General features: G+C 46.7%; 1 protein-coding gene across 1 annotated transcript in view; it reads right to left on the bottom strand.

Moving 5' to 3' along the window:
* Positions 1 to 620: 620 nt before the first annotated feature.
* Positions 621 to 24660, bottom strand: part of C9H14orf39 (chromosome 9 C14orf39 homolog) — a 1162755-nt gene continuing 1138715 nt past the window's right edge. The window contains exon 18 of the mRNA XM_085626171.1: positions 621 to 1590. Coding sequence (XP_085482297.1) covers positions 1391 to 1590 — 200 coding nt within the window. The 3' untranslated portion in view covers positions 621 to 1390. The remainder of the gene's footprint in view (positions 1591 to 24660) is intronic.

Below are 24660 nucleotides of genomic sequence, written 5' to 3' on the forward strand. Positions count from 1 at the left end.
CTTAACACTCCATTTATTCAAGTCTCTCACATGTCTCTCCAGGGAATACAGAGCATTGTCATGTTTGCTGTATCCACCACGTGCTATTGGCTACTCTACTGTCGTCTTGTGAGGATTATCTACAGAAACATGGGGAATAGGTTTCAACCAATTAATGGAAAATCCTGGAGCTCTAGTCCTTACGTGTCTTCCAACCAGTACTTTATTTATTTAACCAACCTAAGACAGGATAAGAGCACTCCTAGTCACTCAAGCACTACCCCAAAATGATTCCCACACAGACCACACTGCAATCCAAAACCCTTCCAAAAATCCTTCCAACCAATCACTCTTGAAAGGTGTAGCGCTCTACCAATCTGCTAATGCACTTCATCAGGGTTATTAAGTTCTATGCAAATGCAACTATAAAAAAAAACATAAAGCACTCTCTCACATTTATGTAACAATGGCCTGGACTGTCAAAACCTCTAACAACATTATATTAAACTACCAGGCTAGATACACGCATCCTCAAAGGCTATGTTTACTGTCTCTGCTGTAGTTTCAAATTTTAGTACCAAAGAAAGTACAATTAACTTGAAACAGTATTTATTAAACTAGATAACAAAGGAAAGCAATAACGTTGGTGACATGCATAGTAATTTAATACGCAGGGGTAAAAGTCTTCAGCTGACATATTATTTAAACACGTAACAAATTTGGTATATTTAAAACGCTGCCTCTAGTTGACCGCAAGTTCACATTTTTGAACAACTTAGCACAAGGTTATACAATGGTTAGCTGCAGTACGTTACTAATGACCTAACACGCAAACAACATGTATCTTAATGTGCTCCTTCAATACTGTTTTGTCATTTGCAATATTAAAATAGATATTGCTGACTGTAAAGAATCTCTATGTGCCGTTTAATTTGCAAGACACGCTTTATTTGCAAAATGATTAAACTAAAAACTATATAAATTTTAAAAGTAACACCACGTTTTACTATCAAACATAATTAAACTTTTAATTGAAACCATTTTAATGGGGGATGCCACAGCAGAACATATGTAAATATGCATACAACAAAATGAGGTCGTGTGTCAAAAGTGAACTTAATTTAATATCAAATTGGTCTGAAACTGCTCGATTGCAAGATGATTATCTTGGAAAGTTTATGAAAGTTTGGAATCTAATCTAGAATCAACCTTAAGGAACAATTTGGGTTATCAGTTCTGTAACTATCTCAGCGAATACAACAACAAATAGCATATATTCGAGTTTAAGTAGGTCATTTACAAAAGCTCTACTGTTGTTTTGGCAAAGGGGACTGAGTGAACTAAACACAACTGTATCTATTCTTTATTAAAACTCAACACAATATTAAGTACAATAATCAAAAACATAAATTCAAAAAAACGTGAACTGCATTGCCCGTTCTGAGGATGACTGAAATCCTTTCGGGGACGAAACATGAGGTGATTTCTGGTCCTGCCCAAACGAAAAGGGAAAACTGAAGTCATCTTTAGCATCACCAAATGCGTGCGAAGACTCAGATGGAAAGGAAAACGCAAATTCATCCTCTCGGTCCATTTTCCCAAATATGTCTCCTAAAGAAAAAAAGTTTAAAGGTAAAATGAGAACCACAGTATATACGAGCTTATGGTTTCTGTTGTGTAGATGTTAATATAGTGTCTACACGTGAATATGGCTACTCTTGGGTGTCCCCATCTTTTATTATAGACCTGAATCGTTATGAGATTTGTGCATTTTTTGTATATGAGAATTTATGCAAGGAAAACCTTAGTATCAAATATGCCAGTTTTTTGTACACAGAATTGCCAATAACATACTTGTCGGATACCACGCCAGATATAATTATTTAATAACACAATGGAGCCGGCACATGCCGAACACAAACTGGTGGCCCTCGTGCCTTCTAAAAAAGAAGCACGTCTACCTTAAGATATCAATAGTTAGAGTTCATGTTAAAAAGCCTGAGGTTTTGTGTCCATATTCTGCAAAAAATTATTTCTAATACATTTATTTAGATATTAGGTAGTATTTTTATTTCATTCAGTATAGCCTGCCACACAATCTAGTACAATTGTAACATAATTTTTCTTTGTGGGAAGTACAATGTAGATTGCCGATAAATTTGCACTCAAGTAAGTAGCCTGTTGGTAATACTGACTCTTTTAATTCAATAGCCAACCTTTGGTACACACACAGCTATTATGAAACTGCTTCCACCTCTAAATGGGCTTCTGGTACGTTTTCTATACTCTTTAGTTCACTTTATGTACCCATGCATTCAGTTACTACTATAGGATTCTATATCTGGAATGTCAAAAATGTATGTAAATTAATGCCGTCTGGTTCATGTTGCCATGAGATAAGATTAAAGAAACAATGATTAAATGGAAATGCAAGTATACCATAGCTTGGTGAACTAAGTTCTAATCGTAGTTAATGTCTGTGTTATACTTGGTATACACCAGAAACAGAAGACATGCACTAAATACAAAAATTACGATTACGATTTTGAATTAAGACTCCAGAGACGTTACTCTCTCAGTGAGAGGGGATTTGTAATTTAAATACTGCAGGCTTGGAGGCCATTGAGGAAATTATGGAATACAGTGATTATATTTGGCAGATCCCTCCAGCAGTAAGTGACTTATTATGAGTTTGGCGGTCCCATTGACTGCGTTATCGGTGGTGTCGGTCTGAGCACGGTGAGCTCTGCGGTCCGACCACCATATTACGAGTTGGGCAGATCGGCTTTGCGAAGACCGGCAGCAGACCACTGGGTTCAACAGCAGGGAAAGGCAGCCGCCATAGGGCGGTACAGGGGAGCTGCACTGCTGTGCGTATTACGAATTCAATGTTCCACGAGTGGACCATGGTGGTCCGACCGCCTGCTTCAAGATTGCGGTGACGAAGGATTTGAGGTGTGTGCTCACTTTTGTCTTCTTCTTCCAAGCAGAATCCAATGTGCTGGCGGATGCGGTCATACGCCTGTCGGACCGCCAAACTCGTAATAAGACCAAAACTGTAGAACACAGCAGAAAAAGGCAGTGAGAAAACTCATTTACTGTTACTCAAGAGATGCTAGTGAGCTGGGGGAACAACATGCTTCAATTTTAAGTAAGCTCTGCCAGCCCCACAGATAATCCAACATGATTCAAAACTTATAGGCACATGCATCAAGCCAAAAACAGCTCGCAAAATTTGCGAGTAGCTAATTGCGAGCGCAAACCACCTATTTCCCATGCATCAAACAAATCCCCGAAATTCGCAAAAATACCGACTCGCAATTACCGGGATCCCCGAGAGATAGCGATTCGGATGCTGCACCAACCAGAATTGCGGGAGCAAATAAGGAATCGCAGAATGAACCCGCAAATGGATGCATCAAAAGTCGCTAACAGAGATTTTACCCAAAATCGCTATTTTGCAAGTGCAGAATAAGGAGTATCAGAGGCAGGTGGTAAAAAATTTTCTTCCTCATTTCTATGCAAAAACAATGATGTAGCTGGTGAGGGCTATTGCAACTAATCAATGAGTCCATGTAGGAGGCACACAAAGGCGGCACACAACATGTGTGATGGGGGGATGAGGACCCATGCAGCAGGGCAGGTCAGAAGGAGAATCCAGGAGAGGGCATACTGCCTGCGCATCACTTAGATGTGACACACCCAAGAGGACTGATATGAGTAGTACATGCTCAACGCTGCGATACAACTCACCCACAGATCCAAAATGACAACACCAATGCTGCGCTAAACACAGAGGAGCCATGCTAAGGGTCCCCATGTCCAGTTGTAATGTTGCCTGCACCCACAGCATCATGAGGTGTCCAGGGTGTAGTGGCATTAGCGGGAGGGGTATCACTGGGCTCCCACTCACGTGTCCAGATAACCTCCCGGCCTGCCATGATGACTCAGACCCACGACCACATCAGCCTCCCCAGAACCCAAAAGGAATTGATTCCACCAAGACTCCATACAAATATGACTGCACATTTCCCTGATGTGAGTTGAATGGCGAGATAGCCCACACGACCCATATGTCCACCATCAGTCAATGAGTAGAGCTGGCATGACCGGAATTGTTATCACTCCATCCACGTCCAACCAATGTGCAATGTGGATGACATCATGTCGGATATCGCAGCGCAATCTCCTTGGAGCATCAATGATCCATACATCTTCTGAAACATTGGCATTCACACACGCCTGCTCAGGGGGGGACATGCCGAGGGACACCTGCTAGGTCAGACAATATACTCATGCACACTAAAGCATACTGTTATGGCAATGCGAACCTGACACATACACATTCCACGCTACCCTGTAGGTGATAGTGCATGCGAGGTGAGGTACGATATCCTGACTCCACAGTTGAACACAGCCGCACAACTGTAGCTGTGGTACAACGCACCACACACAAGCACAGGTAATGTTGTTGAAAGGACATTTGGATAGGTCAAGAGTCGCCTCCACATCCTGCACAGACCTAGGGCTGCGATGCAGGACCAGCCGGTGACCTGCTGTCGGAAGGTGGCAGCAGGTGCAATGTAGCCCATCATAGCTACCACGATACGCATACCCATAGATAACCACGGCACTGCGGACAATCAGCCCCCTGTACACCCACTACACCAGCATCATGGAAGCTATGCGGCGGGGCAGTTGATACGTGCCCACATCACCCAACATCACAACAAAGGTACATATTAATGAGACAGACACGTTCATCCATCAAATGCTAAGTTTTATTGTCACTTGCACATGGATTCTTGGGTGTCAGAACAGACATGTAGCCTGGGGATACATTGACGTCATGTACCGAGGCACGATGATTAACAAGGTTTAGGACTCAATTGTCAGTCCCTCAGTAGGTCCTGACCATGGTTACGTCACCATGGCCAAATGCCCGGAAGGATGTCACTGCTCAGCGCCTCCTCCCACGCATACCGAGGCGCCTATCTCCTGCTGCGCCCTCCTCACCCATTGGTGGAATTGTAGGCGTCGAACGGAGTGCACTACACCTTCTGCCGGTACTGACTGGCGCAGACATGCTGCTTACGCTGGATGCCCCCACACTCCCCTCATCGCCAGTGGCAGTGCTGAGGCCACCTACACCAGCCTGGATCTGCTCAACTGCTGTTGTCACCTGTCCAAGGGCCCTGGCCACGTCCCCACAACAATGGCCCATGTCGATTTGCATTGCCACCGACCGACGTGACAGCAGTGCTGTGGCATTGCTCAACTTGAGGTTTGAGCGTGTCAATCCAGACAGGCGCCCGATGAATTGGCAATGCCTCCTTCGCTCGTTAATCTGTCCCTCCTGCATCACACGCACGAGCTCCTGGAATGTTGCGTTGGTGTCCCTGTTGCCCTCCACAACAGCTTGAGTGAGGGCACTCATGTGCTCTGCCATGGTGGAGAGGTTTATGTTCATTTTGGACATTTGAAGGCTGATGGCCCCCATGTGGCGTGCCTGCAGGCGCTGCACCCTTGTCATCTGTAGCTCTACGGGTCCCCAGACATTTGGTGTAGATGGCTCCTGCGCAGTTGTCTGGCCCCTTGCCCTGCGTCTACGCCTCGTCGGGATGGGTGTCTGCGGGGTGGTGGTGGTGGACCGGACCCGAGGCGCCCCTTCTGCAGATGCCCTTTCTGGTTCAGGAGAGCTCTCCATTGGCTGCATGGGAGGGACAGTAGCCCTGCGTCGTGTGGGTGCCTGGGATGTGCTGGGAGGTGTGACTGGTCTTGCGACGGCAGTGTCTGCGGTGAACTGGACGTGCTCCCCACATTCGCTGTCATCACTGTCTCCTTCCTCAGCACCAGTTGTGTGAAACAGTGCAGGATTAATGTTTCATTGGATAAAGTTTTGCTACATTGTGATTATGTCTGCTATTACGTTCTCACTCTCTGTATTCCCTGGCTGTACTGCATCTTGGCCACAATGGTCTCACTATGTGCTATGTGACTCAATGATTGGTTCAGGGGACTACAACTCCCATGATGCATCAGTTACTGTATATGGACTGTGGACTGGGGTTGGTTACAGCTGCCTGCCTTCGTATTCCTGTATGGGCGCTATAATGATGTACATTGATGGGTATATCATTGTGCCTCTTACCTTCAGTACTGCAGGCTGCGCCGGATGTATCCAACTGCGTGACCCCCGCAGCAGCTTCAGGCAGGATAGTGCCCTCGACCAGGTCCTCCAGGGCTGTGTTGTCCGGGACTGTGGATGGTCCTCCTCCGGTGCTCTTAGCCTCCCTGAGCCTCTGGGCGATGCGCTCCTTTGCACGGCTGCGCAAATCGTACCAGCGCTTTTTCAAGTCATCTATGCTGCGGTGTGTCACACCCACAGCATTTACCCTTGTCTTTATCTTGTTCCAGATGCGTCGTTTCTCTGCCTCTGGGACTTTCAGGGAGAGCTTCCCGAAGAGCTTGTCATGGCTCTTCACCACATCTTCTATTAGGTACTCCAGTTCCCTCTCACTGAACTTCAGTTTTCTCTTCCTGGCACCTGCACCCTCCTCAGGAGCTCTAGTGGCCATTTCCTGGCTTGTCAGTGGTCTGGATATTCAGTGGTCCTCTGCACAGCTCTTTGCAGGCACTCAGCTTCCTGCTCTGGCTTCCTCTGGGAACAGCATGCACCATGGGAAGAGTTACTTCCTGGTTCTGATGTCATCAGGCTGTTCCCGATGCGACTTTCGCAAATAGCGAGATCGCAATTAGCGAGATCGCTATTAGCGATCTCGCTAATTGCGATCTCGCAATATGAGTGTTTTCTGAAAATAGCGGATTTTTGGTCATTTTCGCTAACGCGTTTAGCGATTTTTAGCGATTCGGTACTTTTCCGGTATCTGCGTCATGCTTAGGAGATAGCGAGTCCTTATTTGCGATTCCTTATTAATCGCTAATAAGGATTCGCTATTTCTTAGCTTGATGCATGTGCCAGTTAATTCTCTTGTTCTAGTATGAACAAATGCAGCACCAATACCTTAATCTGATGATTCTATTTTTCTTCTCATTTGGGGCCGAGAACAGCAGATAGGAGCAGATGCTTCCATAGGATCGTTCACTCAACTTCATTTTGCTGAAGTTGGCTGGGGCCTGATGCTGAGTGTATCACTTGGCTTGGGGATATTGTAATAGGAGTGGTCATTGTGAACAAAAGTGATACTGCTTTGATTGTCCTTGTAAGGTGAGTTTAGTGAAGCCACTGAATCAGTGAGAAGATCCATATTGAGGGTGCTGGGGCAGATATGCAGGCCTGGTTGAGGATTAGGCCAATTGTTTTGCCTTCGGGCGCTGCTTTGGTGGGGTGCTGCAGGTGACGCTGATGATATTGGCCTCTGCATGACTGAGCCCACAGAGGCAAGGTTAAGTGCTGTCCTGAGAATGGGCTTCGGGTGGTTGTAGTCAAGACAAAGTGAAGCAAACCTCTGCATGATGCTCAGGAGTCTAATTTACTAGGTGGAACTATTACTATTTCTGAGAGTGTTTGGGAACCTGCCCTTGACATTCCACAGCTCAAGGTCTCTCAGCTTTCTCTACAACAAAATGAAAAGAAGCCATTTCTGGTGGAGCAGGACCTGGAGGAGTATCTTCATCAATGTCTGAGGAGTTTTTTTTAAACCACTTCCCTCCTAAGGAATCAGAGGATGGGCAGTCATCATCATCATCTCCGTGATAAAACTGTCCGTCGGAATTCATGGTCCTGAATCCGCTTTCAGGACTGGTGTTTAAACCGACGCTCATTCGATAACCTCACAGGTGAGGAAAGAAGAACCATTCAGAATATCCTCAATGACACCAGCTGACAAAGGCGAGGCCACGGTCATCCAGGATATTGGCATATACGAAGCTGAATGCCACCGTCAACTCTCGGACACCACCTACTACCGCCGCATTGAAGAAGATCCTACACCCCTACTTACCTCCAAGATTAGGAGTCTAGTCAACGAAGCCATCAGCGAAGACTTGATTACCACACAGGAAGCAGAGTTCCTATGCAATGCCAATCCGAGAACTCCATACTATTACACTTTACCTAAAATCCATAAAGGTATCAACCCTCTGCCAGGACGCCCCATAGTGTCGGGTATCGACTCCCTCCGTGAACCTCTGAGAAAGTTCTGTGACTACTTCCTTCGACCAATTGTTACTAAGACACCCACCTACATCAGAGACACTACTGAAGTATTGAACAATATGAAAACCCTGGTTCCATCACCCTCTTAGCCACCTTAGATGTAGAGGCCCTCTACACAAACATACCTCAAGAACCCACTCTGGAAGTGATGGAGACCATGCTACGGAGAGGAGACCCATGGATCCACAAGGCACCCATCTCTTTCATCTGCGACCTTGCATCCCTGGCTTTGAAAGAAAACTTCTTCGCTTTCAAAAAACAGCTGTACCACCAGATACAGGGTACCAGCATGGGGGGCACATTCACGCCGAGCCTGGCTTGCATGTACATGGCTAATTTTGAAGAGCAGTTCATCCTGACTGATAATAACCCGTACAAAGAGAATATCATGACCTGGCGCCGATACATCAACGACGTCCTACTCATTTGGACAGGAAATATGGACCTCTGCGACTCTTTTTTCACATGTCTCAACACACTTGACCCCTTCCTGAAATTCACCAGGTCAATCTCAAAAGACAGCATACCATTCCTGGATCTTTTGATTACTCTACATAACGGTACTCTGCTCACAACTAACTACCGTAAGTCTACAGATAGAAACAGCCTTTTACTGTATGAAAGTCATCACCCCATGGCCCTGAGAGATAATCTCCCAGTAGGACAGTTCCTACGATTACGACGGAATTGCAATACCATCTGTGAATATGAGACACAATCGGCTATCCTTTCACGCCATCTCAAGGATCGCCACTATCCGATGCAAACTATCAATAGAGCACAAAAACTAACTAGGAATATTCATAGAGAAGCCTTACTAGAGGTTAAAGACAAAAAAGAGAACAAGACCCTTACCTGTGTCACGACATTCACGCCTAACTCCAACAACATTCAGAAAACGATCAAAAAACATTGGAGTATTTTGACTACAGGCACTTTCGAACCAGGACCAGTATCGCTCTTTGCCTTTAAAAGAACCCAGAATCTGAAAGACCTCCTTGTTCATACACGACCCAGACACACTATCAGTAATCAATCCACACTATGGTCCTTACCACCAATCGTAGGACACTACCCCTGCGGCACGTGTTCCTTCTGCCCTTTGACTACCCAATCCAAGAGCCTAGATCTGGGACTAACAAGACCTTGGATATAGAAACGCCACACGAACTGCAACACAAAAAATTGTGTTTACCTAATCACGTGTCCATGTAATAAATACTACGTGGGGATGACCACTAGACTGATTAAGATCCGTATCGGGGAACATAAGAGCACAATAAGGTGTAAAAAGACGAATACAAAACTCCAAAATCACTTTTTAGAGAAACAACACACCGCGACTGATGTAAGGTGGACCATTATAGAGTCCAATCCCAATTGGACTAGTACCGCTTTGTTCCGACAGGAACAACGCTGGGTCTTCCGCCTCAAGAGTTACAGTCAAGAACTGAACGAAGATATACCTTGGTCTGTACTTGCTACCTAATCAGTATACCATGACCACTAAGCAGACCCCTTCTTCCACCCTTAGTCTTGACATTCTTCAACTAGCCCCCCCTTTTTTCAAAGAAATGTGTTGTATTCCACACCAAGACCTCTCAGGCTACACTTCCATTTAATACGACTACAGCTCACATTTTTTCTACCAACCACCGGGGCATACTACTTACTACTTACTTACAGTAATACTCTTTCTTCTGATATACGTGTGCAAAAAAATTTCTTTTTCCCCACCTACCATCATTAACACTGAGCCACGCATCCTTGGCTATATCCTGACATACGTGGTTCTGTTATCCCCCAGGACCCTAGTTACTTCTGAGGTCCCATATAAGAATATACAACAACGATTTATCTCACCCAATAGGTGTTAGTAACACCCGTCAAGGCTCGGCAGCCAATATCCACCTTCCCTGTTTAACACTTCCAAATTTAGGTACTTTCCACCGAATACTTTTTGTACACGTTATCTCCAACTTTTGCTCCCTGATGCCTTTTTTGATATTATTACAAGCAACCTTAGCGTGTTCTGTTCATATTTCAATGTGACCACCACGTCAACCCTTGAAATGTTAAAAGGCTTGGAAACAACACGCTTTACCAGTATCTACTGTTACTTCACTCCCAATCCAAGATGGCCGCCACATTTTCACGGTGCATTCTCCGGGCTACGCTTTGCGTGCCGTAGGGACACACCCCCCCGCCCGCACAGTCTCCCGCCATTCTCCTGCATTTAAACCAAAGCGACTCCTGAAACCACTACTCCGGAGTCCCGCATTCGGCCGGGCAGGTTAATAGGCTTGGAGAGGGGTGGATCCAAGTAAGTATTACTCTGCTGCTCCTACGACCAAGGCCACAGAAAGTATATTTACAACCTAACGCTCGCACCATCATTGTTTTTATCTTCACAGAAACTACCCCCACTGCCGGATGGACTCGTGAGGGGGCACTTTCCCTTCCTCCTGGGTGTATTTAGCTCATGGTGTCTGTTCAGTGTGTATGACTGGTGTGTTTGCACGCTCACGTTTCTGGCGCATCAGTTCTATCGCACTTTTTAGCCCACAATGAACGTAGCTCATAACTGCACGAATGAATAAATTACCGATTCAGTTGTTCTCCTCCGTTCAGGCGATTACGATCTACATCCCGTTCGTCACCTCACCGGGTGGCGATCAGTCTTACTATACAGAGCTTCTTGCTCCATACGCACCGGATATAGTTGTGTATGCACGTGTGTTCAAGGATGAAAATTCACTGCTGCCTGTGGTTGTCACTTGATTAGGAGTGCACTACCCGGCAGTCTGTACCTCTACCTAATCATTGATGAATGGGACGCCAACCTACCATCACCCTCTCATCTTCACTCTAGGTACAGTGTGAACAACGACAATTTTTATAGTCTCTGTTTGTTTGTTTTCCTCCCCTCTTGTCTCCCTCTTTTCTCCAAAGGTCAAGGCTGGGACAGACCACTTAATGTCCCCCGCTGCATAATTCGCATGTAAAAACCTGACTAAGACCTACTTTAGGGATTAAGAGTGTTTTACTCTCTTCCTTACACTATTCATAATTCCTCACTGTTTTCGGTCCTGACGAAGCGCGAAGGGATTCATTAGGGACCCGTTGAAGGTGCGAAACATGTTGACCAGTGCACGTTCCTTTCACACACGACCCTAGGAACAGTGGAGTAATATCCCGCCCTCTATGCCATCTATAAATAGAGGATTTCCTGTGGCCTTGTCTTGTTACTTTTTATCTCTACCCTCGGACTGACGAATAAAGCTACCCCCACGGTTCCAGAGGGTTATTTTAAGACACGATCACTCACACCACCATCACCTTCCCTTTTCCCGAGGCCCTCACACCCACATGCACAACTGCTGCGTTTTCAAATAAAGAGCCCTCTCGCGGGGCCTGTGGGGGACTGCAGCGCCACCCCCACGAGGAGCAACGCCCGATGATGAAGCATGACACTCGCAAGGGTGTGTGAGGGCACTATTATCCAATAGGAGAGATTCCTTTGGGCGGTACACTTCACTCACAGAGACTTTCTCTTTTTCCTCTTCCTATATTTCCAGTGATCGAGTCGGTCTCTGATCTTTCTCTTTTCTAAGGAACAGATACCACAGTATGAAATAACGATTATTTTTGCGAGTATTGGTACAGGACCTAATTTATTTTCCAAACCCACTCTCAGTCCCCCCCACTCTAAATATTTCTTGACTGGTCTTTAAAATGCCAGCCCGCTTTCAGAAAACAAAAGGCCTCTCTCCTAAATGGGTGTATTTTGACTCCCAATAGGATTTCCAATTCCGGCTGCTGCACCAGTGTCGGCGCCGATGGCCGGATCAGACCCGGCACTCAAACTGAAGACTCTAGTGGTGGAGAGTTGACTGGTGCTGATTGTGGAACTGAGGTCAATGTAGGTCTGGCTCTCAGCACCAGTCTTAGCAGTATTAGCAGAGCCATTATTGATTAGGGCACTGGCCTATGTGGTGTGAGATCGTTTAGGATCCTGAATTGGGACGATGATCAGAAGTCCCCTGTAAGGTACTAAAGGCAGTGATGACATGAGACCAAAAAGGTCTGCTGACCTGCCCCAGAGTGTCATTTTAAAGACTGTGACATTTTAAAGACCGTGATAGCAATCTGCCGTATTTTTAATTTGTAAAGCATTGAGGAAGGCATAAATCGCCGAAATGCGTATGCTTGAATTAAAGAATATCAAGAAGACCCCGTGAGTGCTCTGCTAATTTCTAGAGATGGTTATGTTTCGTGAGCCTACCCTTACGTGGGCAGATGCATCCGCTGCAAGTTCGGCACTTTATGGTGGGACTTGTCTTTGGAATATATATATATATACTAAAACTAGAGCTGACGTATACCAATTCATTCGCAAACTCAAGCTCAAGAAATACCATCTACAAAGAGCCACTACAGATCAAGGATTGAAACCAACTAATAAAATTGAGGCTCCAGGCTTGAAGATTTCAGATTTAGGCCTCTTGCAGGACTTGTGTCAACTCGCTTCAGGGGATAACAGCAATGTACAGGAAGCATCAGCATTTATGGGTCAGAAAAAATTGAAAACCCATTTCAAACCAAAATCCAAATTCATTCCTATCTCGTCAAGTGACGGTCTGGATGCATTTAATGAACATATGGTTGCGCAAATCAAAAGATTGACCCTCGCCAACAATAGACAAAAGAAAAAATACTCCAATGATGAAAGAAAATATCAACAATTGATGGAGAAATTGCAGAAAGGGGACCTGATAATAAGAAATTCGGACAAAGGTGGTAACATTGTCCTATGGCCAGTATCGGATTATCTTAAGGAAGCATACAGACAATTAAACGACATCCAATGTTACAAGAAAAGTAATTTATTGAAATTCAAAGCAATGCAAGATAAATTATTTCAAAGTCTGTTGGCTTGGAAGGGTTTGGGACTGTTGAGTTGGGATGAGTATCGGTTCCTAAAAAAAGAACATCCACTTGTACCATACATTTATTTCATACCCAAAGTTCACAAAAGTCTAACGGCTCTCCCTGGGCCTCTCGAACACCTTTCACAGTATATAGATTACTTTCTACAGATCCATATGAAAATGCTAGATTCCTACATACAAGACACCAGTGATTTTTTGAATAAAATCAAAGATTTAGCATGGAATTCTGATCTATTGTTAGTGACATTGGATGTGACCTCCTTATATACATGCATTAGGCATATGGATGGTCTAAGAGCAGTTGAGTATTTTCTGAGTAGAAGATCAATGGAACATACAGAACATACACGAATGCTACTTAGTATATTATCTTTTTGTCTAGAAAACAACTACTTCCTTTTTAATGACCAATTCTATCAACAGGTACAAGGTGTGGCTATGGGGGCCAGCTTTTCCCCCAGTTATGCCTGTCTGTTTATGGGCTGGTGGGAGGAGCTGGTCCTCAAGCGTGATTATGAACAAACCTGTAATAGCAATATAGTCTCCTGGATGCGTTTTATCGATGACTTGTTTATTGTTCGGCGAGGCACTGAGGAGAGTGTTTTACATTTTGCAGAAAGTATTAATCACTGAGGGCCCGATTCACAGAACTAACTTAAGACAAAATCCTAAACTTACTACCATTTTGGTATTCACAGAAGGCACTTACTCATTTTGGTATTCACAGAAGGCACTTACTCATTTCGGTATTCACAGAAGTTAGGAGTCCTAAGTCTAAACTTAGGACTACTAAATTGAGAAAAATCCTAATTTTAAGACTTTCGGTATTCACAGAAGGCATTTAGGAGTCCTAAAGTTAGGAGTCCTAACTACACTACTACTAAACTGCGAAAAATCCTAATTTTAAGACTTTCGGTATTCACAGAAGGCATTTAGGAGTCCTAAAGTTAGGACTCCTAACTTCTGTGAATACCGAAATGAGTAAGTGCCTTCTGTGAATACCAAAATGAGTAAGTGCCTTCTGTGAATACCAAAATGGTAGTAAGTTTAGGATTTTGTCTTAAGTTAGTTCTGTGAATCGGGCCCAATGATCTTAACTTAAATTTTACCTCCAACATCAGTAAAAGCTCAGTGACGTTTTTAGATGTGAAGGTTTTAGTGTACAATAATACGCTGGCAACTACCCTTTTTAAAAAACCAACCGCAGGAAACACACTGCTGCATGCAACGAGTGCACACCCCAAACATTTAATAAACAGTATTCCGTATGGGGAGATGCTCCGAATTAGACGTATATGCAGCGATCCAGTTGATATGAAAATAAAACAAACTGAAAGCCAGGTTCGGTTTTTAGATAGAGGATACAGCCCCAGAGTAGTTAAAGCGGCTATAACCAAGTCACAGCTCAAGCCAAGGGAGGAACTTCTCCAATATAAAACTGAGACAGTGACTGAAAAAGTGGAGCCTGTTCGCCTAATTATAACTTATTCAAGACAGGAAAAGGAGTTGAGAAATATTGTTAGGGGTAATTGGCATTTTGTCAGAGATGATCCTGTGATAGGAGGATTAATGCCCAGCAACCCAGCAATAGCCTTCCGCAAGTCCACAAGTATGGGCAATGCCTTGGCCAAAAATAGCCAGGAGCTTTGCAAAAAGGAGAGCTGGCTACATGCTAGAAAAGGATTTTATAAATGCTCAAGCTGTAGGGCATGCCAATTTGGTATCAACACCAAAACCTATAGGACATTTTTCTCTGATATTGACAGAGAAATCAAACAACATCTGACATGCAAAACTGAATACTGTGTGTATGTCCTTGAGTGTGACTGCCATCTTAAATATGTCCACAAGCGAATTCTACAGCATTTAAGGGCAATAACAAACAAAGATCAGAATTATCCTGTTGCAAGGCATTTTGAAATCACACACAACAGTGATCCACGATTCCTTCACTACTTTGCCATCAAGTCCATCCCCACAACAAAGAGAGGAGGAGATAGGGAGGCCACCCTACGTAGGCTTGAGACCAACTATATATTGGAGTTCAATTGCAAGTGGCCGGGTGGTTTGAACACAACTGAAGATTTACACACCCTTTTATAAAACAGATTGGAAGTGTAGGGTACTATATACTACAAGAGGAATAGAGTGATAATCGCCTCATATGGGGGCTGTAGTCCTGGGGCATTTTTTTTTACAGTTAGTTTTAAGAATTTCATGGGTAGTTTTTATCTATGTGTCTTTTTATTGATTGTTTTAAATATGTCACTGGGCTGCTGTCTTTGTTTTAGTATTTTTACTCTTTAGGATCATGCACACTCTACCTCTACAACGATGAACTATATCTCTTATCTCTGATTTTGCAGCTGTTTTCAAATTTGTGTCCTTGGTACTTGGTGCAATGGTTTTATATGTATTTTTTACACGTTTTTTATTGCATCTTAGCTTATTAGATTCTAAGTATTTTATATACTTTGAAAAGGTAGCACTATAGCACTTTATCTGGAAAAACTTTAGGATTTTCCAATAGTCTAGGTGAGCACTCAATATCATTAGCATACTGTGCAACAAATTGATTCATGAGAAATTCAGACAAACTGTTGAATCTATACTTTATCATCATGAAATTGCGTAATACAGATCTATATATAGGTATACAGGGCATTTATGCTTTTATTATATGTCTTAAATCCCCTCAATATATGGGGAATTTAATATGAGCGCAATGAAAGTTTGCAAGTATGATACAGTATGTACTTCTAAGCAATAGTATGTCTTCCATGTCTATTAATGACGATGTTGCACTTGCACTTTAAAAATGGGTAATTCTGTGACGTATGATCAGGTGATCAAGGCCGCTTGGACGGCCGAAACGCGTCCTGACACAAGAGGAATAAAATAATAATGCTGCAAAAAGTTGGTCTACGCTGGTGATTTCCGCGCGCAAGCAGGTGAATATCGCGAGTTGCTGTGAAACATATATATATATATATATATATATATATATATATATATATATATATTGTATATATATTTATATATATTATATTGCACTGACACTTGTACTTGGACATAGTTATGTTGATGTCTATTCGGACAGATGGTCTAATTGTCTGCTGGTCCGTTAACAACATTTATGGGCGTATCATAACATTTGTTGAGCTGGTTCCTGTTTTGTATGTACATCCAGCCTAGTCAATATAGCTATTTGACATTATTACATCTTCAGGCACGTTTGTCATCGATATGGCCTGTCTAGTTGTTAAAATTGGACTTTACCCACTTGGGTTATATTTCTAATTTGCCTAAATTGCACAACAATGCCTATATTGCACAAATAGGAGAGGGTTTGTATTTAAATGTAATTTTTAAACCTTCACCTCTTAGCTTTTACCTTTGAATTGTAATAACTACACTGACCTTGTGTTCTTAAATTTTTCAAAAGGATTTTTAGCTATTTATTAAGTGTTTAACTTTGTTGCTTGTGACCATTCATTTGTGACTATTTTTCCAATATGTATTTTTTCTATGTTCATTGTGCTATGTGTCAAACAGCCCATCGTGTCATAGCTCTCATTTGCACCAAACACTTTAAATGCAGTATTGCAACTCCCAAGGCGTCATGTGATCAAGGCCTCTGGAAGGCTGAAACGCGTCATGCAGGCATTGCTGAGATTTAATTAAAACAAATTACTCACTTGCACCTTGGGTCAGTTATCGTCTGTTCCTGTGTTTCCTTGGAAGACAGGTGGATTGCAGGAGCCTCCCAGGCGAAATCCCCGACATTTATCTTACCGGGATTGCTTCTCCGGTACTCTAACTGACCCCTCCTCTGAAGTTGGCTAAGCAGCAGGAAGCAGCTCTTTCGGTGTCCTAGAAGTTCTTACTTGTTCCTGTCAGGATCAGCTGCTACGGCCCCCGGACTGTACGTACTACTCCCGGAACCGGCAAAGAGAGCGGCGCTGAGAGTCGGATGACCCTGTATGCACCAAGGTACTCGCTGTGGTTGGGATTGTGTAATATTGTTCTGTGAAGGAGCGCAAGGGTTCTGGACATCGGTATTATCCTACTTGTCCTTTTACCCAGTGAGTCCACATTAGTGATTTATTCGAAACAGCGCCATGTCTGCAGACGCTTTGAGGAGTAGGGAGGAGGCGGCCATAGATCTGTTTGATGACTCACCGGCTGGTGGGTCATCGACAATTACACAATCAGTGATTACATCTAATGGGAGTTCCAACCTACGCGACATGTTTAAACGCTTGGAGAAACTAATGAAAGCCGAACAGGCCAAATGGTGGGAGCATCGCTCCCTGAGCAGATATCTGGAGGTGGGGCGTATACCCCGTGGACTTAGAATCATGCTGGCGCCTAGCTATGAGCAACCAGATCCTAACATGCTCAATGAATGGGCTGAATGCAATTTGGAGTCTTCGCGCAAGCTGGTAAGTATCCTAGTAAAATACGCGAAAAGTGATCGTGCAGCGTTGCAGGACAAAATCGATGAACTAAATAAAGAAATCAATGCTTTTGACACTCCGGTCGAATGTACAAAATACAGGGATGAAATGAATATTCGTCTGCGCAAAGAGGAGGAAATTATAAAAAAGCGAAAGGCATTCAAATTTCAGCGAGATAAAATTGACTATCAACAGGGTCGTGTTTTTACTTTCGCAAAGAAATTTGATGCCATCAAAGCCTCTAAAATTCCATTGGCGCAATCCTCCACTGAATCAAGCACTAGCGCTAAACAAATACTGCAATCAGCGTCCTCAGTATCGGACCTTAGTTCGGTACCTGATAGTGAGTCTGACACAGAGCTCAATAGAAACGCTACACGATTGGGGTTTACAAAGTTTTCCCTAGCGCAAGAGGTGGATTGCTTGCGACAGGATCGACGCGACACCCTAAGACCCAGGAGGCCAAATCCCAGCAACGCAAAAGAAACAACAAAAAGCGCAGACTACGTCGAAAAGCAGGCCTCAAATGCCAAGCCAAAAAGAAAAAACAACAAAAGATGGAACAAACAATGAACGTGCCTCATGCCAATAATGACCAAATCGGATCTTCATCAGTTTTAAATCTTACTGACATCCATTTGAGTCAAGCAGAGACTAAAATTCTCCATCTTGGTCTTACGTATAGTCCAGCAAGCAATCTTAACTATGAAAAAATTTGGATTGACCTCTACAAATGTACGCGCAAATTGAAACTCCAAAAGTACTTTTTGCTCAACATGACAGCCCCAAGGCCTAATCCAATGCCCATTGAAAAGATGCCACAAGGATTATGTGGTAACGACTTAGATTTACTACAAGATCCACAGCAACTACACAATGAAGCCCCTAGTTCTGGCAACACGGAAGAACAACTGGTTTTAAATACTCCTGGCTATACCAAATTCAAACCTAAATCGACTTTCACTCCTTTAATGCTGCATGATAACATTGACATTTTTCATGAACTGTCCATCTCAGGGATTGAGAAACTGTATTCTTCTACCCTACATGAAAAATACAAAGACACAGCGCACAATAGCTGTTACACCCAGCTTGTCAAAACATGGCAGGCCAACAACAACATCATAGTCCGCCAATCAGACAAGGGCGGTAACATAGTGCTGTGGCCTCGAGAGCTTTATCTGGAGGAAGCTTACAATCAGCTTAACGATCTCCAGTGCTACAAACGTTGTGATGCAGCCACAGTGAAAAAAGCACAAACGGAATTTTATCCTCACCTTGTTGCCTGGAGAAGTACAGGATTACTGAGTCAAGACGAACTTAAATTCCTCAAGAATGACTATCCAGGGGGGGGCGTGGCCTGCAGCCGACAGCGATGGCCGCGCACTAGCGAAGCTCCGAGTGCGAAGTAGTTTCCCCTAAAAATCCGGCACTCTATCCGCAAATATATCCTGCCCTCAAGACAGCCATCGCTATCGGAAGACGAGAGGCACCGATCGCGCTGGCCGTGGTTCGCGTGAGAGATCCAGGGAACAGCGGAGGACGTCCGGTAAGCGGCGGCCCTGCTCGGCGCCTGCAGCCTGGGGATAAATTTGCCGATCTCTGCCAGCGGCCCGGCACCGTGACGGGAGGCCCGGCGAGGAGGTGTACGCGCTCCCAGTGAAAGGCGGGGCACGACGACAGGGACAGTCCCGGCGACCTCTGCAGCGTGAGGGTAAAAACGGCGCGAGGTGCCCTCGCAGTGTGCTCCGTCCAGTGGATCCAGCAAAGCGGAGGAAAGGCGCGAGCAGCTGACCCCCGGAGCAGCCAGTCCACACGGGGTCCCGGTCAGCCCAGTGGCCCAACAAAGACGAGGTAAAGGGGACATCAGAGCGGCGGTGACGGGCGCGAAAGACCCTGCGGCCTGTCACGCACTAGAAGCCGGGGCCTGGATTTCCGGAGGACCCTGGCAACAAGGACGAGGCCAGGGGGGCCAACCCGGGACAGACAGCAGGGAGACGCCAGTGGCGAGAGACGACCGGGTGGGGTGCGCCCATCCTGGTCACGCCGGGAGTGACCACATTCGGCAGCAGGGCAGGAGGAGATAGGAGCGCGGGACGGGGCCCGAAAGCCCGGTCCCACATCGCGGAGAAGACGCACAACCGTCGAGGCCTCTAGCGTAAGGGAGGGAGAAGGCCCTGCCCCCGCTGGAACCCGCCACCGGCTAAGGGCCGGCCTGGAAAAAGTGTGTAGACTCAGCTGCTGTCAACATCCGAAGAAAGGAGCGGAGGGGCCTCCTCCGCGCCCCGCGCCAACTCAGGTCTGGAGCGGTGCCGTTCCCAGGTCCGAAACGTGCGGAGACAGTGGCGGCGCTGAGACACCCTGGTGAAGATCGCGGCCCAAGTGAGTGGACCATTAGCTGAGCCGTGCTGGTGACTGGAGGAACCCCGAACCCCGAAGCCTCCTCATAGCCCCTGGGACAGGGAAAACCGACAGGCCGCGCTGGTGAGCAAGGCTAGCGGCAGGCGGCGGGGACTACCTGTCGGAAAGGGCCAGACCGGGTGAAGATGGGGGAAAGGGCCAACGAGTGACTGCACAGGCCAAACTCGACAAATATGCCTTCGCCAAGGACTCCAAAAGCCCGCCGGCACGTGCGGGGCCTTCAGCTGGGGCCCCTGACTCCGGGGGAGACGCTAAGGTGACATTGGAAGATATTATGGCGGCTCTTGCCGGCGTGCAGACCACGGTGGGTATGATCTCTGCGGATGTCTCCTTCCTCAGAGCGGATTTCCAAAAAATGAACGCCAGAGTGACGGAAGTGGAGCAGGTGACACAATCCCTTACGAAAGACACCGCTTCGCTGCTCCACAGAGTTGGTCAGTTGGAGAAGGACAATAAACTCATGGCTGCCAAGCTGGATGATCAGGAGGGGCGCTCTCGACGCAACAACGTGAGAATTACGGGGGTCCCGGAAGGCGAAGGGACGCATGCCATGGACCTCTATGTGGAAGACTTGATTCAGTCTGGGCTTCAACCTCGAGGGCTCTCAGCCCTCTTTGCAGTGGAGAGGGCGCACAGAGTGCCTGGCGGTAGGCCTAAACCCGGAGCGCCCCCACGACCTATCCTGGCCCGCATCTTTAACTTTCGGGATCGAGACGCTATCCTACAGGCGGCGAGGGTGGCGCCGCCGGTGCGAATCCAGAATTCCCAGGTTTCCTTCTTTCCCGACTACACGGCGGCGGTAGCTCAACGCCGAAGAAGCTTTATGGAGGTAAAAAAAGAACTTCGCAGAAGAGAGCTTCCATACGCAATGCTCTTTCCGGTAAAACTAAGGGTGGTGGCGGACGGAAAGACATACTTCTTTGAAACGCCGGAGGAGGCCCACGACTGGATTGAGGGATGGCAGCGAGCCGAAGGGGATGAGCGCTCAAGGTGGCGTCGACGACAAGATAAAGCAGACAGGGAGGCCACTACGATCTCCGCACAGGAGCGACAGGCATCGCCTTCCGAGAATGCAGACACTGGAGAATGACACGGACACAAGTGGCAGCTGAACTGACGGCGAGGTGGAGAACCGAACCTCTCGCCAATGATGGCCTGACTATGTGCAAACATTGTGAACATGACGACCCGCCCTTCCCAGGGCTGTTGGCGACGGGTCGGGACTACAGGCCCACTAGGGATGAAAAACGGCGAAGGCCGGCTGAGCGGCTGTCTTGATGGCTGGGGAACTACAGTATTGACTCTCGGACTTCAAGACCCCGGCACGCATGTACTGTTTATGGGATCAAAGCACTCTGCTAAGTTGGGGTGGCGGGTAGTTGGGGACCCGTCTGGCAGGGAGGCAGGGAGGGGGGGTGATTAGGGGTTGGTTTTCGTTAGTGGTTATGGGGGCTTCGTTTTTGCTCCTTAATTGGTTGTTCTTTCTTATCCACCTGGAGTTCGAATTGAGGATACACCCAAGCGGGAACTGTCTGAGTAACAAAAATGTATTAGGGACCCAGAGCCCGTCACAGAGTTTTGCCACGCCACAGGCCTGCGCACACACAAAGCGCCACCCGTATCGAAATAATGGCCAATGCAACAAAGAGTGATTGTCCAGGCCCGGGCGCCCCACTGACAGTGATGTCCTGGAACGTGAACGGCCAGGGCAACAAAATTAAGAGGGGGCTGGTGTTGCAACATATTAAGAGACACACTCCATCGGTGGCTCTCCTACAAGAGACCCATCTGACTGGCACGGCCACGAAGGCACTAGATAGATGGGGGTTCACAATGGTAGTGCACTCCGAGTTCACTTCCGGATCCAGGGGAGTGGGGATCCTTCTTCGGAAATGCTGCCCCTTGGTGGTGACCGGGAAATGGACAGATGACCAGGGGCGGTTTGCTGCGATATCGGGACAATGGGAGGGGTGCAGCTTTAATATTGTCTCGGTATACATCCCCCCTGCACTACACTCACTAGCTTTTCCGGCCCTGGGAAAGTTCCTCCTGGGCCTACCCCAGGGAGAGCTGATCATAGGGGGCGACTTTAACGCCATAGTGGACGCGGACTGGGATAGACACCCCCCGAGAGGGCCGAACACGACCCCCACACCGCTACGGGGCTTCCTGAACGCCATGGGGCTCCTTGATGGTTGGCGCATGCGACACCCCACAGAACGTCAATATACTCATCACGCTAGCGCACATAATAGTCTTTCGCGCATTGACTACCTCCTCACCTCCCCTACATGTATTGATCGCATACAAGAGGTTAAGCATCTCCCCAGGGGCATTTCAGATCACTCGCCGCTACTGCTCACATATTCCTCAGGCCTCTCAGGTAGGAGGCGCACTTTCCCGATACATCCCGGGTACCTGAAGGTCCCAGGAGTGAGGAAGACGTTGCATAAAACTACAAAACAATACTTTCCCGAAAATTTACACTCTGTCTCCTCGCCTAGTGTCCTCTGGGAAGCCTACAAAACAGTGCTGCGCGGACAGGCCATCGCAGTAATTACAGCACATAAGCGAGAAGCGTCACAACAGGTGGCGACACTGGAGGACGCAGTGACCACGGCAGAGAGGGAGCACGCCAGAGACCCCACTGACGCGACCACCCATACACTTAATCTTGCGAAACAGGCATATAGAGACCATCTCTGGGAGGCGGCCCGCATGCGCCTTGCGAAAACGCAACATACGATATACGAGCTTGGGGATAAGGCGGGCCGACTTCTAGCATGGCTCGACAAAAAAGAGAAGGCAAACCGGTGGGTGGCGCGATTGCGACTGACCTCCGGGGAGGAGGTGACAAACCCGGACGACATAGCGATGACCTTTGCTACTCACTTTGAACAGGTATACACCTCTGCGGTGACGACCACCACAGAGGATAATTTAAAATTCCTCACAGACATACGACTTCCGCATTTGGCTCCAGATGACACACTTGTGCTGGACAAGAGCTTTTCAGCAGAAGAGGTCGCCCGAGCTATTTATGGCCTACAGTCAGGTAAAGCGCTGGGACCAAATGGGATTCCGGTGGAATTGTTCAAGAGAGAGGCGAACACGATAGTGCCGCATCTGCTGCAAATGTATGAGACCAGTCTGGAGGAAGGTATACTTCCACGAGACATCAGAGTCGCGACTCTGGTCGCAATCTTGAAACCCGGGAAGCCCCCCACCGAGTGCACCTCCTATAGGCCTATCTCACTCCTGAATGCGGAAGCCAAGATATTGGCGAAATTATTAGCGGCCCGTATACAACCTCATTTGCACACACTTATCCATCCGGATCAGTCAGACTTTATGCCCGCGCGAAACACTGCAATGAATATTAGACGGCTGCACGGCATACTGGCCAGTGGGCCCCACATCCAGGAGGATGCTGTCATACTCTCGCTGGACGGGATTATGGCTTTCGACCGAGTGGAGTGGCCCTTTCTATTTGCGGTGCTTATGCGTTTTGGTTTTGGGCCAAAGTTCTGTGCCTGAGTACGGCTACTTTATACAGCGCCTCTGGCGCAGGTGGCGGTGAATGGCCGACTATCGAGAGACTTTGCACTGGGACGAGGCACTAGACAAGGATGTCCTCTCTCCCCTCTGCTGTTCGCCCTGATTTTGGAACCATTGGCGGCATGGATAAGGCAGGCTCCAGCCATATCAGGACTCAAATGGACAGAGAGCTGGGATGATCGTATCTCCCTCTATGCGGACGATATTTTGGTCTATTTGACACAACCGAAACGATCCATAGCGGCACTACTGGATATTTGTGACTCCTATGGTAGATTCTCTGGCTATTCGATTAATTGGACGAAGTCTGTGATTTACGTCCTTCAGGGACCTCCGCCACAACTCCCCAAAGGAGTGATAATCCCAATGGCGGTGGATGGTTTCAAATATCTGGGTATACACATCACGCCTGATCCAGAGCTATTCCTAGAACGCAATTTGCTTCCGCCCCTAAAACGACTAAAAAGTGATGTCAAACATTGGCACTCCCTGCCGCTGACGCTGCTGTGGAGAGCGGCGCTATTCAAAATGATGGCTCTCCCTCGTTTCCTTTATGCGCTACAGAATGCGCTCGCCCCAGTCCCGGACTCTTATTTTAAATTGATCAACGCAGAGGTGGGCTCGCTGCTGTGGGAGGGTAAACCTCATAGAATAGCTCTCTGCAAACTTATACGGAGTTGGTATGATGGGGGAATTGCGTTGCCCAACATACGTCTATATTATTGGGCGTCCCAACTTATAATAGTCAATCAATGGATACACGCGGAGCAAGATGAGCCCGCTTTACGCATGGACAGGGCGCTGCTGGGACTACACGGAGCCCTCCACGCCTTTTATGTCACATCAGGGGCGAAGAAGCTGCAAGGCGCCACAGCACACACGGTACAGGTGTGGCGCACATCGCAGGTTGGGGTGGGAAGGGGTGGTTACGCAGCAGACGCCGCTCTGGCTCTCCCCGAAGATAGGTATGGGTCACCTACGTAAAGAATTTGAGGGGTGGGACCTGATAGGCATCTCCAAGGTCGGTGACCTCTGGAAAAAAGGGGGGGGTGGTGCCGTTTGCGAAGCTCCAATTAGAGTATCAGTTGAACCAGACTGAGCACTTTACATT

Source organism: Triturus cristatus, chromosome 9 (genome assembly GCF_964204655.1).
Source record: "Triturus cristatus chromosome 9, aTriCri1.1, whole genome shotgun sequence".
In the NCBI taxonomy this organism is placed as follows: Eukaryota; Metazoa; Chordata; class Amphibia; order Caudata; family Salamandridae; genus Triturus; species Triturus cristatus.